The sequence below is a fragment of the Ranitomeya variabilis genome, chromosome 4 (assembly GCF_051348905.1).
Source record: "Ranitomeya variabilis isolate aRanVar5 chromosome 4, aRanVar5.hap1, whole genome shotgun sequence".
In the NCBI taxonomy this organism is placed as follows: Eukaryota; Metazoa; Chordata; class Amphibia; order Anura; family Dendrobatidae; genus Ranitomeya; species Ranitomeya variabilis.
This window is the reverse complement of record NC_135235.1, coordinates 666,639,591-666,658,147: the sequence shown is the minus strand read 5'-3', so window position 1 is coordinate 666,658,147 and position 18,557 is coordinate 666,639,591. Positions and strand designations below refer to the sequence as shown.

Genomic DNA, 18,557 nt, shown 5'->3' with positions numbered 1-18,557 from the left:
CTACAGGGGTCTTAACGCCATCACCGTTAAGAATAAATACCCACTACCCCTGATATTTGAGCTTTTTGATAGGCTAAGGGGCGTGAGGGTATTTACTAAGTTAGATCTGCGGGGTGCTTACAACCTGATTCGCATCCGTGAGGGGGACGAATGGAAGATGGCTTTTAACACCAGGGATGGGCACTATGAATATCTAGTGATGCCCTTCGGGCTCTGTAATGCCTCAGCCGTTTTCCAAGACTTTGTGAATGACATCTTCCGGGAGATGCTCACCACCTTGGTCGTAGTCTATCTGGATGATATTCTCATCTACTCTCCAGATATTGACTCCCATCAGAGAGATGTTCGCAAAGTCTTCGACCTCTTGCGGGCAAACTCCCTCTACGCCAAGTTGGAGAAGTGTGTGTTTGAGCAGGAGTCCTTGCCTTTTCTTGGCTATATCATCTCTGCCCAGGGATTGTCTATGGATCCTGCCAAGCTACAGGCTGTGATGGACTGGCAAGAACTCTATTCTCTTAAAGCGGTGCAGCGCTTTATGGGGTCCATTAATTACTATCGCCAGTTCATTCCACACTTCTCAACTTTGTTAGCTCCCTTGGTTGCCCTCACGAAGAAGGGAGCAAATCCCAAGTTGTGGTCGGAGGAGGTCTCCAAGGCCTTTCACTTGATTAAGTCACAGTTCGCTAGCGCTCCCATCCTGCATCGCCCCGATGTAGATAAGCCATTTATTATGGAGGTGGATATCTCATCCGTTGGTGCTGGAGCAGTCATCTTCCAAAAGGATGCTCAAGGTCGGACGTATCCTTCTTCTCCAAGACCTTTTCACCAGCGGAGAGGAATTATTCCATTGGGGACAGGGAGTTGCTAGCCATGATGTTGGCTTTCTCAGAGTGGAGACACCTCTTGGAGGGATCTCGCTTTCCCTTCCAAGTGTTCACAGACCACAAGAACTTGGTGTACTTACAGACGGCCTAGCGGCTGAATTCTCGCCAGGCTAGATGGTCCCTGTTCTCTCTGTTCCATTTTACTCTCCATTTTCTCTCCGGGGAGAACAACATTCGTGCCGACGCTCTCTCTGGCTCCGTAGTGTCATCTGAGGAGGAGGAGCCTCGGCTTATTGTCCCTTCTGAGAACTGTGGCTCCAGTTTCGCTAGAGTCTGCCCCCAGGCAAGACTTTTGTTCCATCTAATTTGCGACTGGAGGTTCTCTCTTGGACTCACTCGTCCAGGGTGGGTGGACATTTTGGGACCAAAAGGACATCTGAGCTTTTGGCGAGGACGTACTGGTGGCCGCATATGGCCCGTGACGTCGGGGACTATATTCGGGCGTGTGTCTCCTGCGCCAAGAATCGGTCTTCTCGGCAACGGCCTGCTGGGCAACTTTACCCCCTGCCGGTGGCAGACAGGCCCTGGGAGATGGTCGGGATGGACTTTGTAGTGGACTTACCCAAGTCTCGTAACTGCACCGTTATCTGGGTTGTCACCGATCATTTCTCTAAGATGGTGCACTTGGTGCCTCTTCCACAGTTACCTTCTGCACGGGCCTTGGCGGCGTTGTTCATTAAACATATTTTCCGTTTACATGGCATGCCTGATAAAATTGTCAGTGACCGGGGTCCCCAGTTCGCGTCTCGGTTTTGGAGAGCGCTCTGTCGTTTACTCAGCATAGAACCAAATCTCTCCTCTGCATATCATCCCGAGACGAATGGGTTGGTAGAGAGGGCCAACCAGACTGGTGACATATTTGCGACATTTTGTCTCTGCTAGGCAGGATGACTGGGCATCTTTGCTACCTTGGGCAGAATTTGCTCTGAACAACGCCGTAGCCGATTCCACTGGGCAGACTCCTTTTCTCCTTAATTATCCAGCATCCGGGTGTCCCTGTGCCCATGCCCGTGTCATCCACTGATTCCAGGGTGGCAGACTGGGCAGTGGAGGCACATGACATTTGGGACCGCACACATGATGCCATTCGGGCTTCCAAGGAGAGAATGAGGGTTTCTGACAATGCTCACCGGCACCAGGCTCCGACCTTCGCTCCTGGCGACTTAGTGTGGCTCTCCGCCCGTAACATCTGGCTGCGAGTTGAGTCCACTAAGTTTGCGCCTCACTACATTGGTCCTTTCAAGGTTCTGGAACAGGTTAACCCTGTGGTCTATCATTTGGCTATTCCTCCACGCCTTGGTATCACCGACACCTTCCACATTTCCCTCTTAAAGCCCGTCTATATGTCCCGGTTTTCTAAGTCATCTGCCGGGACATTGGGTTCGTCCACGGATGAGTACGAGGTGAATGCTATCGTGGGGTGCAAGGTAGTACGTGGCAAAAAATACTATTTGGTGGACTGGAAGGGCCACGGCCCAGAGGGCAGAACCTGGGAACCTGTAGAGCACGTTCGGGCTCCGCTGCACATTGCAGCCTTTGAGCGTAGCGAGGCCCAAGGAGGGAGGGGCCCTAGGAGGGGGGGGGTAATGTTAGGAGTCGAGTTCCCACCGCTGCACAGGGGGAATCTCGAACCATGTCTGCTGCGGTCTCTCATTCTGCATCAGCCGCAGTGGAGCTTGCTCAGTGGAGACGTCGGTCCCAGCGTCTCGCTCAGTCTGATTCTGTGCAAAGGGTTACTGCTGCCTTTCCAGGCTCTGCCATTGTAGCCTGTACTGATCAGCGGTGAGCAGACATCTCTGGGACTAAGTCTTGCTTTTCCCCTTCTGAGCAGGCCCAAAGGAAGACCTCTTAGAGGAGGTCTGGGGTCACATGCTCAGGTACTGCAGTAGCTCCTATTGGTCCTCTAGGAAGGTCCTGAAGTTGTTCAGTTACTGTAGCAGTTCTCATTGGTCCTCTAGGAAGGTCCTGAACTTGCTGCAGCTATAAAAGATTCGCATGGCCGCAAGGCCATGCGCTAGTATACACTTTGTTTACGTGTGTGTGTGTTGTGAGTGAAAGTCGCTCTTTAATCATCCCCTCCCTTGTGTTTGAATGCTCGCGTAAGGAGGATGATTGTAATCTAGCACCCGACTTGTTACCAGCACAAGTACACAAACAACGTCTATGACCGCCAGTGCGGCGCCGTGCGCTATCATCGCGCTTTCCAAAACCCAAGTCTGGGTGGTTTGTGGCGTCCGCCAGTGCGGCACCGCATGCACTCTCGTGCTACTTTATTATTTCTGTTACGTGCGGTACTGCGGCCCTGTGACGCAACAGGGTTCGCTTCTTTCACACAGGGTGAAGCTAACCCGTGTGTGTATCCTCATTGTACTGCCATATAGTCTGTCATTGCTTAGCAGCAGGTTCCATCTCTGCAGGGTGGCCCCCGGGCTGCGAACGCACCTTATTCCTTTTCTCTAATTATTTGGTGCGTTCCGCTAGCTCTAACAGAGGGTAAGAAAGTTCCAGTAGCTGGATGTTCTAAAGGACAGAGATGTCCAAGAAGGATGGGAGATTTTGCTAAACTAAATTCTCCCTGCACAATCAGTAACAGTCCCGAAAAGAAGGAAGAATTGGAATAATTTAAAGAGACCAGGATGGATGAGCACAAAACTTAATCACTTGTTAAAAAGGAAAAAAGAAATGTATATCAAATGGAAAGCAAGTGGCATATCTTAAAAAGAATACAATGCTGTTTGCAGGGCAAGAGTTAGAAGAGTAAAGCCATTAATGAAATGGTGCTTGCAAGGGAGACCAATAGCAGTATAAAAGGATTTTGGTGGTATATCAAAAGCAAAAGAAAAGTCAAAGATGCTATAGGATTTTTACAGGATGAAAAGGGTGAAGTGACCAGAAATGATGTTGGGAAGGCCAAAGTTTTAAATTACTATTTTGCATGTATGTTCTCTAAGAAAGTAATTGTAACATCAACTGATCTTCAAAGGAAAGCATCAAATGAATAAAAGAATCCATGCAATCCATAAACCGAGATATGGCGAGGGAACACTTAACTAATTTAAATGAATGTAAATCTCCTTGTCCATATGAATTACATCTTAGGGTACTGAAAGAGTTAGCAGAGGAAATTGCCAAACCACTAGCCAGAATCTTTGAAAAAATCCTGGAGAACAGGGGAAGTCCCAGAAGATAGGAAAACGGCAAATATCCCCGTCATCAAAAAAGGAAACAAAATTGAGCCAGGAAAATACAGGCCAGTGAGCCTTACTTCTATACCAGAAAAGATCTTTGAACAAATTATTGAACAGCCTATATGTAAGTACTTGTTGCAATTGAATATAAATAAAATCATATTTTTAAAATAATTTTTTGGTCTGATGGAATTTTTTAAGGGTTTATTCTTATGAGTTTTTTTCATTGACCATACAAAGGTGTTATTTTTGGTGTCTTTTTCTATATAGGTTGTTGTTTGCTTTATTTGGAAAGGACCATTAAAATGGATTACAAAAACCGTGATGTTAATTGGTTATCACAAATATCTACCATATTTAAAGACGTTGGACCTAGTGGGATAAATGAGACCAATACAAATCACCAGGAGGAGAAGGTGTCTCTAAAAAATATATTATTTAAACGGACTAAATCCTGGTGGAACAAAAATTCATTGGAACAGTACCTGCAAAGGAATTTAATCCCACGTGGCCTACGAATTCAGGTATTTCCCTCGTTTTCATTGGAAGATGCAACATTGCTAAAGAGATGGGAAGATGCCTGTAATTTATGTTCTCGTACTTTTATGGAAATTTTGATTGAAGTTGATAAAAAGAATATTGAAAATTATGAGACTAATATAAAAGTGTTACAAGATAATTTACAGAAAAATCTCACTAATGAACAATTGTCAAAATTTGATGAAGAACTGAATGCATCCTTTTTTAAATGGGAATCCGAGATTCAAAAAATGAAAGTGTCTAAATTTCAGCGAGATTTACAAGATTATCAAACAAATAAGATTTATAAATGGCGTGGCAGACCGTCTTTGAAGAGAACGACATCAGTAAGTTCAATGACAAGCACTAGTTCTGTGGGTTCGATAAGTGCTCCTGAGGCTGATTCTATAGAAGTCTTCAACAGATACAACACAAGGTTTAAGACCAACAAACGGAAGGGTTATAATTATCAAGAACAGGAATCTAATAATGAGGGTGCCTTGAAGGTAATTAATCTATCTAATATACAATTAACCCCTGATCAAATTTCTGTTTTATCTTTGGGTCTGGGTTTTTGTCCAACAGCAAAAATAGACCAATTCACGGCAATTAAGGATACATTCCTTTTTGCAAGAAAATTACTTCTTAAAAAATATCATACTGATAAAATATCTTGTGGCAATCTTTTTTCAACAGAAGAAGAAATGGCGGCACTTCAAGCATTAGAAGATTTACTAGCTGAACAACAAGAAACACCAGTTAAATTTCCGGAATATATGGGAAAAAAATCCAAGAATTTCCCTTCTATAACATTGAATTCATCTGTAGAAATTTTTGTAAAAATGGTCTGTGAGAATATACGTGAATTATCATCTAAAAGATCTTTTGATAATTTAAATCATGGACAACGGATAGCCCTGGGTGAATTGACTAGGATGAAAGACCTAGTTTTTAAACCATCTGATAAAGGTGGTAATGTTGTAGTGTGGCCTTACATACAATATGAAAAAGAGGCATTTCGACAGCTAAATGACCCATCATGTTATGAAAGATTGCCACAAGATCCAACTATAGATTATCAGAAAAAATTATTTGACATTCTGGATTCAGCTTTGGATGAGGGGGTTATTTCCAAAAAGATTTGGGAGGGACTGCGAGATGATTCACCAAGGGTTCCTACTCTATATTTACTGCCAAAGGTTCATAAGAACTTGGTAGAACCTCCAGGACGTCCCATTATTTCTGGGAATGGTAGTTTAATAGAACCCGTCTCCAAATTTTTGGATTATTATTTAAAGCCAATTGTCATGGAATTACCTTCTTATATTAAAGATAGTACTGAGGCACTACTACGTCTTGATGGTATACATGTTGATAGCGATATGTACATTATAACATGTGATGTTGAATCGTTATACACATCTATACCACATGAACATGGGATGTTCGCAATTAAGCGGTATTTATCTAACCGTCAATTGGACCCTGACCTGGTGAATTTTTGGATGAAGATATTGGAATATGCATTGTATCACAACTATTTTGTTTTTAAAGATCGTTTTTATAGGCAAAAGAGGGGCGTGGCAATGGGGGCTGCGTTTGCGCCATCATACGCAAACCTTTTTATGGGATTCTGGGAACAGGAATATATCCAGAATCAAGAATCAGTGATGACAGTACCTGTGTTATTATGGATGAGGTTCATTGATGACGCTTTATTTGTCTGGCAGGGGTCACGGACAGACTTGGAAAAATTTCTACAACATCTGAATCAAAATACTATGAACATCAAACTTACCTGGAGCATTGGACAGGATACAGCAAATTTCTTAGATTTGAAAATAAAGGTGGATGACCAAGGACAACTTCATACATCCATCTATCGAAAAGAAACAAGTGTTAATTCACTATTACATGCCAAGTCAGCGCATCCAGCCCACGTTATTCGTGCTATTCCAACGGGTCAATTTTTAAGGACAAGACGAGTTTGTGATCAGGATGACACTTTTGAAGAACAGGCTAAAGATCTTACGGAAAGATTTATAAAACGAGGTTATAAAAAAGAGGTTATTCACAGAGCTTACACTAGATCCAGAGATGTAGATCGACAGTCTCTACTAGTAAATAAAAATAAAAACAAAAGTGTTGAATTTGATGGACATATTCGTTTTGTTACGAGCTATCATTCAAGATGGCGGGAAATGACAGATATAATTTCTAAATTTTGGCCTATCCTGTTACAAGATCCGAGTCTGTCTAGGATACTACCGGAGAAACCAATGATTGTCGCAAAACGTAGCAAAACTTTGCGCGAATCATTGGTTCGTAGTCATTATGTGCCTCCTATGTCACGTTTTATCTTTGATTCTAAGGGTCCAAAATGGGGATCATATAGTTGTGGTACGTGTAAAGCTTGTCAGTATGTAGTAAAAACAAATGTTTTCTATGATTCTGGTAATTTAGCAGAATACAAAATTCTGCACTTTATAAATTGCCGGACATCAATGGTAATTTATCAGGCTACATGTCCATGTAATCGTATGTACGTAGGAATGACTACACGAGAACTACGTGTCAGAATTTTAGAACACATTAAGGATATTAAAGCTGCTGACAATATTGAAATTGAGGACAAGGAGAAATTCAATAAACTGAAACCGCTAGCTAGACACTTTCGTCGTTGTCATCCTCGGGAGTCCCATTTATTGAAAGTTAGAGGCATAGATCGAGTCCATTTGGGAAATAGGAGAGGGGATTATAGTCGCATCTTAGCACAAAAAGAGTGTAGGTGGATTACGCTCCTGCAATGCATGAATCCCAAGGGCCTGAATGAACAATGGGGTTTTTCTAGTTTTTTGTAGGTTTATCATCTCTCTTTTCTTTTCAGACTTATGTGTGTTGGTATCATTTTTGTACATGTTTTGTATGTGTGTGTGCATGTGTTTATATACACATCACATGTACACATATGTGTACATATGGGTGTCTGTGTACATACAATTAATGAGGTTTTGTTTGTTTGAGTGGTGGCTTGGGCTTATAATCAATTGAATTTGTAGATTTCACACTCATATATGGTTATATGTGAGTGTTGTGTTCCAATGTTGGGTTGATTAATATCTGGGCAATTCTTATAGGTATTAAGACAGGGTTGCACATATGTAAGGTGTTGGTAATAGTGTGGTAATTATGGTGGGAATGTGTTGGCATTGATGATAAACACTTTTTGGGCATTATTGTAGATGCATAATATAAGGTTTTTGATTATAGGTTTCACATTTGAATATTTCTTATATATTTGGTATTTTATGAGTATGTGTATTTGGTTATGTATGTGTAGTATGGTATATGGTACGTGTATTAAGTGTGTAGGTGGTTGTGAATGCCATATTTATATACACATGGTGACAATCATTGTTGGCATGGTATATGATATGGGCATTAAGTGTTTTGTGGGTGGTATGATATGCATTGGTGTGTGTGTATTTTATATGTGTGTGTCCATATGTATGGGTATGATATAGGTGTATGAATGGGTTCACACATATATATATTTATATAATTATGTTATCCATGTTATCATTTGAATTTAGTATTATGGTAATACATGAAATACATGTATACATATGGTGGTGTTTTGGTATGAGTGTATGGTATGGGGAATATATGTGATGGGGTGTGTTTATAGGTGTGTATGATAGGTTGTGTGTGTGCAGATGTATGGGTATGTATATACAGGCATTGGAATGGGTTCACATGTGTATTATATTTATATAATTATGTTATCTATGTCATTATCTTAATTTAATATTATAGTAATACCTAGGGTTATTATAAAATCATTTCTATATTATTATAAGTTATAAAAAAAATTTTTTTAGGGAATCCATTTGGTATTTATGTTTTTTAATGGTTGTGGGTAATTTATGTGTTTATATGCGAATGTATTGTTGCATTTTTATGATTTGTTTATATCCTTTAGAGTTTTACATATGTGAACATCATTATAGTCATTTTAGAGATTGTGCTTGTGTATGAATGTTGTATATGTATCAATTGTGCGTGTTATGAATGCATACACATTCCAATATAGGAAGTTATTATTCATCTTTTGTTATTTATGATAGTAATTGTGCAGATACTGTGGTCATAGTTATTGGCAACGATTCGCATTGTTATTACATTTATTTCTATAAGATTTAGCATCTTATTTTTGGCTTCAATTGCCTGGCTTCTTTGCCCTTTTCCGAAATGGCTGCGGGGATGCTGAGCGCCGATATGCGCGTGCGCCGCTTCTGTCCTGTGATCGGATTCCTGGGATCTGTGTTGCTAACGGTGTCTAGCGACGCCCTTGATGACGCACTTCCGGTTTCCGGTCATGGCGGCGACAGCATGCGATATTTCGGCGCCATATAACTATAGCATCTCCTAATTTAATATGATTTGCAGCTGATATTTTGCTATATAACAGCCCTCCTGCCCCACTCACATCACTCCCTGACGAAGCGGCGAGCGAAACGCGCGTTGGAGTGGTGTGTGCGGGGCAGTGGCAGTCCTGACTGGTCAGTACTACAGCACTTATTCTTGGCACTAGTCTCGGTATTTGGCAGCATTGTGGTATAGATATAATCACATTGTGGTGATGGATATTTTTTTAAATTTCACTTATTGATTGATTAAATTTGGTATATATTAGGTTCCAAATATTTATTTATTGTTTGCACTATTGCACCTTATTATAAATTGTATATTTGGTTACCATACACCAAGGTGGTTTGCTTTTTTATATATATGTGTATGTATATTGTTTGCACCATTGCACCTTAATATAAATTGTATATTTGGTTACTATACACCAAGGTGGTTTGCTTTTTTATATATATATGTGTGTATATTTTTGTGTGCATATGTGTGTATATATATATATATATATATGTACTTTTCACATTATATTATTTTAGTTGATTTTTATCACATATTATTATTTTAATATAATTAATTTAATATAATTAAATGCTGCATAATTATTTTATGTGCTGATCGATTGGGACTTGCCCTGTCCTGCACACACGTGGGTTTATACAAATTATTTAATATTTAAAAATACGTGAAAAACCTCTATTTGAGGAGAGAAATTTATCTACATATATATTTTATGTATTTTTATATTGGTTTTATATTCTGTTTTAATTAATATTTTTTTAACAAATAAAGATTTCCATATATCTTGGTGATATTACTATTGTGGTTGCAATTGAATATAAATAAAATCATATTTTTAAAATAATTTTTTGGTCTGATGGAATTTTTTAAGGGTTTATATGTAAGTACTGACTGCTCCTTCACTGTATCTTTTGCCAGCTCCTCCTCCTCTCCTCGTCCCCTTACTATCGGGGTTCTGCAAGGCTCAGTCCTAGGCCCCCTCCTCTTCTCTCTTTACACGGCCCCTATTGGACAAACAATCAGCAGATTTGGGTTCCAGTATCATCTCTATGCTGATGACACCCAATTATACACTTCTTCCCCCGACATCACCCCTACCCTAATTTATAATACCAAGGATTGTCTGTCTGCTGTCTCTAACATCATGTCCTCCCTCTACCTGAAGCTAAATCTCAATCTCTCCAAAACGGAACTTCTTGTGTTTCTCCCTTCTACTAACCTCACTCTACCCAACATCAAAATTACCCTGGAGGGTTCAACCATAACTCCCAAGCAGCATGCCCGCTGTCTTGGGGTCATATTCGACACCGAACATTCCTTTACTCCCTATATCCGATCACTCACTCGCTCTTGTCACCTGCATCTTAAAAACATCTCCAGAATCCGACCTTTTCTCACCATTGAAACTGCTAAGACTCTTACTGTCGCTCTTATTCATTCTCGTCTGGACTACTGCAACTCTCTTCTAATCGGTCTCCCTCTTACCAAACTTTCTCCTCTCCAATCCATCTTGAATGCTGCAGCCAGTCATATTTCTGTCCAGCCACTTCACCGATGCCTCCATCTTGTGCCAGTCATTACACTGGCTACCCATTCGCTACAGGGTCCAGTATAAACTCATCTCTCACACCCACAAAGCTCTCCACAGTTCTGCACCACCTTATATCTCCTCTCTCATCTCTGTCTATCGCCCTACACGTGCCCTCCGTTCTACAAACGACCTAAGACTAACATCCCCTGTAATCTGAACCTCACACCTCCATCTCCAAGACTTCTCTCGTGCTGCGCCAGCTCTCTGGAATGCACTTCCCCAGATGATCAGACTGATACCTAGCCCCGACCTATTCAAGTGAGCTTTAAAAACCCATCTCTTCAAACAAGCCTACCACATCAACTACTCAGTAAACTAACTTTGCCCTGTTCCCTCCCTCCAAATATTACTCTGAATCTGCACCCTACTATTCATCTGTCTCCACACCCTCCATGCACACGATTAACTGCAGTTGATACTTGACTATTGCACTTAAACACACGGGCTGATGACCGGATCATGCAGCTTTGTATGAAAATCCCTATGTATTATAATTCCCAGACCTGAAATAACAAGCACTTTTCACCTATTGTGTCCCCCCATTTCCTTGTAGATTGTAAGCTTGCGAGCAGGGACCTCACTCCTAATGTCACTGTTTAAATTGTCTTAACTCGTACTGAATTTATTGTTTGTACATGTCCCCGCTTAATTGTAAAGTGCTGCAGAATATGTTGGCGCTATATAAATACAAATTATTATTATAAGTACTGGGATAAGAATATAGTAATTAACCAGAGCCACCATGGGTTTATAGCAAACAAGTCATGCCAGACTAATGTAATTTTCTTCTATGATGGAATCACTGACTGAGTAGATCAGGGAAATGGAGTAGAAATAGTATATCTCGACTTCAGTAAGTATTTGATAAAGTATCTCATAATATCCTTATTGAAAAAATGACCAAGTATGGGATTGACAAGGCTACGGTTAGGTGGATTTATAACTGGCTCAGTGATCGTACTCCAAAGAGTGGTAATAAATGGTTGCACATCCAGTTGGAAGAGTGTTTCAAGTGGGGTTTCCTCAAGGCTCTATCTTGGCCCCAGTGTTGTTCAACATTTTTATAAAAGATCTAGATAAGGGAACTAAAGGTAAACTAATCACATTTGCAGACAATGCAAAGCTAGGTGGAATAGCTAACACTAGAGAAGACATAAAAAAAAGATTCAGAAGGATCTAGATAAGCTTCAACGATGGGAAGTGACTAATAGAATGGTATTTAACAGGGAGAAATGCAAGATTCAACAGCATTATAGAATGCTGTAGAAAAGCTCTGAAAGGCGGTGGCCGCATCTTATAGCGGCAAAATCTGCTGACAGATTCCCTTTAACTGAATGGGAGGAGACACAGATTGGATATTAGAAAAAACTTTTTAACAGGGTGATCAATGAGTGGAACAGGCTGCCACGAGAGGTGGTGAGTTCTCCTTCAATGGAAGTCTTCAAACAGGGAATGAACAGAGATCTGTCTTAGATGATTTAGAGAACTCTGCATTGAGCAGGGGGTTGGACACGATGACCCTGGATGTCCCTTCCAACTCCATTCTATGATTCTGTGCACACATGGCTCCGTACACGTCATACAGACACAGCTTCGCTCCATACACCTTGTACACACGCGGCTCTGCTTCATACACACATGGCTCCGCTCTGTACACCTCGTACACACACGGCTCCTTTCCATACACGTACACATGCGGTTCTGCTCCGTATACCTCGTACACACGTGGCTCTGCTCCGTACACCTCGTACACACACGGCTCTGCTCCGTACACCTCGTACACGCGGCTCTGCTCCGTACACCTTGTACACACGCGGCTCCGCTCCATACACCTCGTACACACACGGCTCCGCTCCGTCCAACCTGTACACACGGCTCTGCTCCGTACACCTCGTACACACACGACTCTGCTACATCCACCCTGTAAACCCCTCCTGAGCCCACACATAAACTTCCCCTCATCCAGCACCATGACAACAAGCACAGCACAGTCCTGCATACACTGAGGCCCCTGATCATGTGACCCCTGACTCCTCCCCTCCTGTGACCTCATCACAGGTCCTGTGTGCACAGAGCAGCCATATATGTGGTGTGCGGCTCTGCAGGTGGAGGTAGGTGCTGGAGATTCCCCATTACTGGGCAGTAACCCCTTCAGTGCTGACACCACTGTGCCCTTGGCCTCCCTTATCTCTAGTGCTGGGATCTTTCTCCCATTTCTCTGTATTTTGTCGCCATTTTCGGCTCCATATAATGGAACTCATTACTTAATATTTTTGATGTTATTAATATGGAAAAGGGTATTTATGAAAAAGGAAAAGTGTGAAAACCTTTGAAACACTTTGGAAACCATGGATGGAGAGGAACTGATTCCAAGGGAACGTGGCTTTATTATGTAAGCAATGTATGCTATTGTCCTGTTCTTGTTTATAGAGGCTTTAAGGGAGGGGGAACTGGGGGACTGTTTCAAAAACTTTTCGTAAACATGTTTATTCTCCTTTTTGACACAATTGTGTCTGTTTGTCAACTTGACTACCGTTAATAAAAATTATCTGATTTAATAAAAATACTACTTCCAACAGGTGGCGCTATAGAGTTAAGTCCTCTTTTTCTCAGAAGAGGCAATTTGCATATTTAATTTCCCAGAGGAGCATTGCACGGCGAATAAGCCTCCTTACCTTGACAAGCCAGAGCTGGTATGTCACTCTCCATAAGGAGAACCGTTACCCCTTAGACCCCAGTCCAGAGCCTCTCACCTAGCCAAATCAGTTCTCATGCTTCGCACTGACGAGGGCCAACAGCCCGAAACACCGTGTCTGCGAATTGAGACACTGATTTGGCTTTTATCCTAAGTCATATTGCACGACTCGTTAGAGGGATGATTGTGACTTGTAGGATCGCTACTTCCAACAGGTGGCGCTATAGAGTTAAGTCCTCTTTTTCTCAGAAGAGGCAATTTTCATATTTAATAAAAATATATATTTTTGAGGCTTAAGTTGGTTTCTTATTCGGCAATTTTTTTCTTTTCTGCTTTTTATAGGTTTAACAACAAAAAATAATCATCACAATAATAACACACAATGCAGTGAGGTGCCCTGATGTGAATACACTTAAAAACCAGCTACAAAAAAGGGGCATCAAAGTGGGCACCGAAGGTCGCTAATGAAAGGGTTAAATGACTTTGGGCCACTGATTTCACACTGCAGACATATAGAACAGGGAGCCGCACATCAAAACCAGGTATCTGGGCATCAGAACTGGCATCAATGTGGGCTGTTGATTCTGGCCATTTGAATAAGTAACCGGCGTTTTTAAGGGGTTAAATGACTTTGGGCCACTAATCTCTCACTATGAATACACAGATAGTGATGCCCTGCAACAAATTCAGGTCCCTCCAGCCTGGCCCAAATGGGCATCATTTGGTTCTGGGCATCAGAATTGTCATCAAAGTGGGCAAACAGCCAATTTTCACAGATTTGAATAAGTAACTGGCGTTTTTAAGAGGTTAAATGACTTTGGGCCACTGATCTCACACTATGAATACACAGATAGTGATGCCCAGAACCCATTTGGGCCAGGCTGAATAGACCTGGTTTTGATGTGGGGCTCCCTGTTCTATATGTCTGCACTATGATATCAGTGGTCCAAAGTCATTTAACCCCTTAAAAACGTCAGTTACTTATTGAAATCTGTGAAGATGGGCTGTTTGCCCACTTTACTTTGATGCCAATTCTGATGCCCAGAACCCATTTGGGCCAGGCTAAAGGAACCTGGGTTTGATGAGCGCCATCACTATCCATGAATTCTTAGTATGAGATCAGTGGCCGAAAGTCATTTAACCTCTTAAAAACATCAGTTACTTATTCACATGTATGAATATGGGCTGTTTGCCCACTTTGATGCCAGTTGTGATGGCCAGAACACATTTGGGCCAGGCTGGAGAGACCTGGTTTTGATGTGGGACATCACTATCTATGTATTTTAAGTGTGAGATCAGTGGCCCAAAGTCATTTAACCCTTTCATTAACGCCCTTCTGTGCCCACTTTGATGCCCATTTTTGTGCCGGTTTTTTAATTTTTATAGTGGTTTTTAAGTGTATTCATATCAGGGCATCTCGCTGCATTGTATGTTATTATTATGATGCTTATTATTTGTTGTTAAAACTATAAAAAACAGAAAAGAAAAAATTGCCGAATAAGAAACTGACAAATAAGAAACCAACTTCAGCCTCTGTAAAGCTGTAGATAAGCCCCCGATGTAACCTGAAAGTTAAGAAAAACAGGTTATATTATACTCACCCAGGGGCGGTCTTGCTGCGGTCTGTGTCCGATGGGTGTCACGGTCCGGGTCCAGCGCCTCCCATCTTAATACGATGACGTCCTCTTCTTGTCTTCCTGCCGCAGCTCCGGCGTAGGCGTACTTTATTTGCCCTGTTGAGGGCAGAGCAACGTACTGCAGTGCGCAGGCCCAGGGAAAGGTCAGAGAGGCCCGACACCTGCGCACTGCAGTACTTTGCTCTGCCCTCAACAGGGCAGACAAAGTACGCCTGCGCAAGAAGACAAGAAGAGGACGTGATCGTATGAAGATGGGAGGTGCCGGACCCAGACCGTGACGCCCATCGGACCGGACCGTGAGACATCTCACGGATCCCCCATTGAAGAAGCGATTGCGAAACGCGCGGCGAGGCATGTTTTCTAACTGAGCAGTCCACACTCAGGTACAACACACTTGTGTCTATTTCTAACTATTTCTTGGCATTATGTTTCACTCTTTCAGCTTGGGCTATAAACTTTTTGCCTGCCAAGATTTAACACAATGATCTATCCTCTTAGTACTATGCTATAAAATTGCAGGAGATACTATGCTATAAAATTGCCAACGGCACTTTTAGCCACTTTGTGCACTGTCACTTCATATATATTTCCATACATAGGCTATTTGATATGTTTTGTACGTTTCTTACCAGTTACTGTTTCTGTGGTTTACATGCACTGGCACTTTATGAATGTAGGGACTTTGATCACTGTGTATAGTACATCTATAAAGCAATATACTCATTTTCATTACTATTGGAATATTTGTGTGTGATCTGCTCAGCTTTCACTCTGTTGCGTTTTCCCTTGTGATTATATATAGGAATATATGATATATACTTTATTTATATCAATAAAAATTAATATCTTATTGGTTTTTGGTACTTTCCTTGTTTGTTTGGTTTCCTAGTTTTTTGGAGGTGTACCCAACTTTGCATTTATGTGGTCATTTGTTTTGGGTTATAGGCTCTCGAAAAATGGCAATATTTTTTATTTTTTTTATTTTTACAAACTTTGGAATTTTTTTTCACCACTTAAATAAAAAAGAACCTAGACATGTTTGGTGTCTGTGAACTTGTAATGACCTGGAGAATCACAGTGGCAGGTCAGTTTTATCATTTAGTGAACATGGTAAAAAAAAAAAAATCCAAAAACCGTTGTGGAATTGCACTTTTTCTTTTTGCAATTTCACCGAATTTGGAATTTTTTTCTCATTTTCCAATACATGATACGGTAAAATCAATTGTGGCATTCAAAAGTACATCTCATCTTGCAAAATCCAAGCCCTGACATGGCCATATTGACAGAAAAATAAAAAAAGGTATGGCCGTGGGAAGAAGGGGAGCAAAAAATTGAAACGCAAAAACGAAAAGACCCCTTGTCCTTAAGGGGTTAACACTGTCTCTGCTGAAAAGCACCACACAGCTGAGGATAGGGCACCAGGACCACGAACTCCATGAACACAGAAGCACCACTGAAACTGGAGAGCTCTTTGCTCCAGGCTTTGTCAACATAGCCCACTCTATCACTGACAGTCAGCTGATGCGTCAAAGCAGCTGCCAGCAAGGAAACTGACATATAACCCTTGCTGGCCTGAAAGGAATAAAAACTACATTTATAGCAGAGCCAGGGCTGCCACAAATCCAAAATGAATTGTGACATTTCCTTTTCCAGCGCACACTAATGGTTGACAGCCGCTCCATAAACTTAACTCTCGGGACCCTGTAGTATTTCAGATTCTTAAAGGGTGAACACCATTGTTCCTCTGAGACCTGCTAAATAAAGTGGCTTGAGCAAAATCTGTCCTTGTAAGCCCTATTAAGGGCTGCAAAGATTTCATGTACAGTTACCCGTAAAGTACATATAACAAGCCACAAAAAAAGATTGACCATCTCCCAGCTGTGGTTAACCAAATGCAAGGCCTGGCGCAATTGTTTCAGGACCAGAGATGAGCGAATTTGATTGGGTCAGGGCTTATTCGGCTAGCTATAGCACTTACCGAATAAGCTCCAGTGGGAACCCGGATACATGGAGCGCTCCGGCTGTTCGGCTCCGCAGCTGCATGTGTCACGGCTGTGTCACAGTCACAACACACAGGCTCTCCATACATGTGTTGTGACTGTCATACAGCGGTGGCACGTGCAGCTGCGGAGGCGAACAGCCGGAGCGCTCCATGTATTCGGATTCCCTCTGCAGCTTATTCGGTAAGCGCTGTGGGACCAGAACAAATTTGCTCATCTGTATTCAGGACCTTGTACAGTGTATTCAATATCATTAAGCTGCACAGGCCCAAACCACTGCAGCCCCTTCCCCGACTATTTTCGCACCCAAGGTGAACCTTCCTAACCAGTTTTATTCTGTCACTGTATTTCAGACTTTTCCCGTTTCTGAGAGCCAGCATACAGGTCTTATATGTCTGCTGCAAGGTGACCCCTGGGCATTTTCCCTACCTCCTGATGCTCCAGAAATCTTTACAGTGGAATTTTTCTTTGAGGCCCTTGGGCACCTGTTAGACGATTTTGATGGGGTAGCAGTCAGTAAACTAGTCTCTCTGTGCCAAAGGAGACTTACTACTAAATAGTGTTGTGGCACTTAAGACTGCCACATATTTCTTGTTCTACTTCCTGGTGTTGTGATACATTGACTCAGGAAAGTCGAAAGGTTCTATTATTATGGCACCGATACATCAACTAAGGACTATGAATGGAAAACCCACTGTATCAATAAACTTCTACTTTTCTGCATGAGTCAGAGTGTGCAGTGAAATTACTGTGATAGGCTTTCACGTACAGTTACCGTACACATTTGATCGAGGCTGACAGGAACAAATAGGTACTGTACTCACTCATTTCCATCAGTTCTCCCAGCCCAGAGCAACCAGTCCATACAAAAAGAATCCAACATTTAAATGTTGCATCTCTTCATATATTTTACCTTATTTTCTTCAGTAATTATTTTATTACATTTATGATGTTACATCGGCCTCATCTTCCCCAATTCAGGTCCCTACAATATCGGATCCTCTCAGTGCAGTTGTTCTGTATAAGAGAATTTTCCTGATTGATGTGTCAAGGATGAATATGGACAGAGACAAGATGGCGGAAAAGATATTACACCTCACCCTAGAGATCCTCTTCCGGCTTACTGGAGAGGTGAGAGATTCTGATGACGTCACATTACATCATTCTTATCTATGGGAATAGCGGACAGAACTGGAGAGGTGAGGACTCTGGAAATGTCTGTAGTGAGATTTATTAATGTGTCTCCATAACCAGGATTACACAATAGTGAAGAAGACCTCTAGTGAGTCCTGTCAGGACCCTGTGTCTGAGGGATGGGGAAGACCCCTGAGCCCAATCATGGGGCCTCCACCTCACCTCCTGGTACATGAGGACATCAATGGCCAGAAGATCCTAGAACTGACCTACAAGATGATTGAGCTGCTGACTGGAGAGGTGACACTGCTGGGAATGCTGGGACATTATACAGTAACACTATGAAGGGATCGGGGAATGACAGTATCATTGTATGTGTCAGGTTCCTATAAGGTGTCAGGATGTCGCTGTCTATTTCTCCACGGAGGAGTGGGAGTATTTAGAAGGACACAAAGATCTGTACAAG

The 18,557-nt window shown here is 41.9% G+C and overlaps 2 protein-coding genes across 2 annotated transcripts in view; both read left to right on the top strand.

Moving 5' to 3' along the window:
* LOC143768189 (uncharacterized) overlaps positions 1 to 18,557 on the top strand; it is a 207,945-nt gene that overhangs the window by 143,379 nt on the left and 46,009 nt on the right. The gene's annotated exons all lie outside the window — the stretch shown is intronic.
* LOC143767056 (oocyte zinc finger protein XlCOF29-like) lies at positions 12,733 to 18,436 on the top strand. The gene is made up of 3 exons (XM_077255077.1): positions 12,733 to 13,017; positions 17,939 to 18,088; positions 18,212 to 18,436. Exons 2-3 carry the CDS (start codon positions 18,011 to 18,013, stop codon positions 18,434 to 18,436), a joined length of 303 nt encoding a protein of 100 aa, XP_077111192.1. The 5' UTR covers positions 12,733 to 13,017; positions 17,939 to 18,010.

What these genes read in the sequence shown, in the direction of transcription:
- LOC143767056 (XM_077255077.1), top strand. Translation starts at nt 18,011, where the DNA reads ATGAATATGGACAGAGACAAGATGGCGGAAAAGATATTACACCTCACC. An exon ending in TCTTCCGGCTTACTGGAGAG is followed by an intron (nt 18,089 to 18,211) that starts GTGAGAGATTCT and finishes CTCCATAACCAG; the next exon opens with GATTACACAATAGTGAAGAA.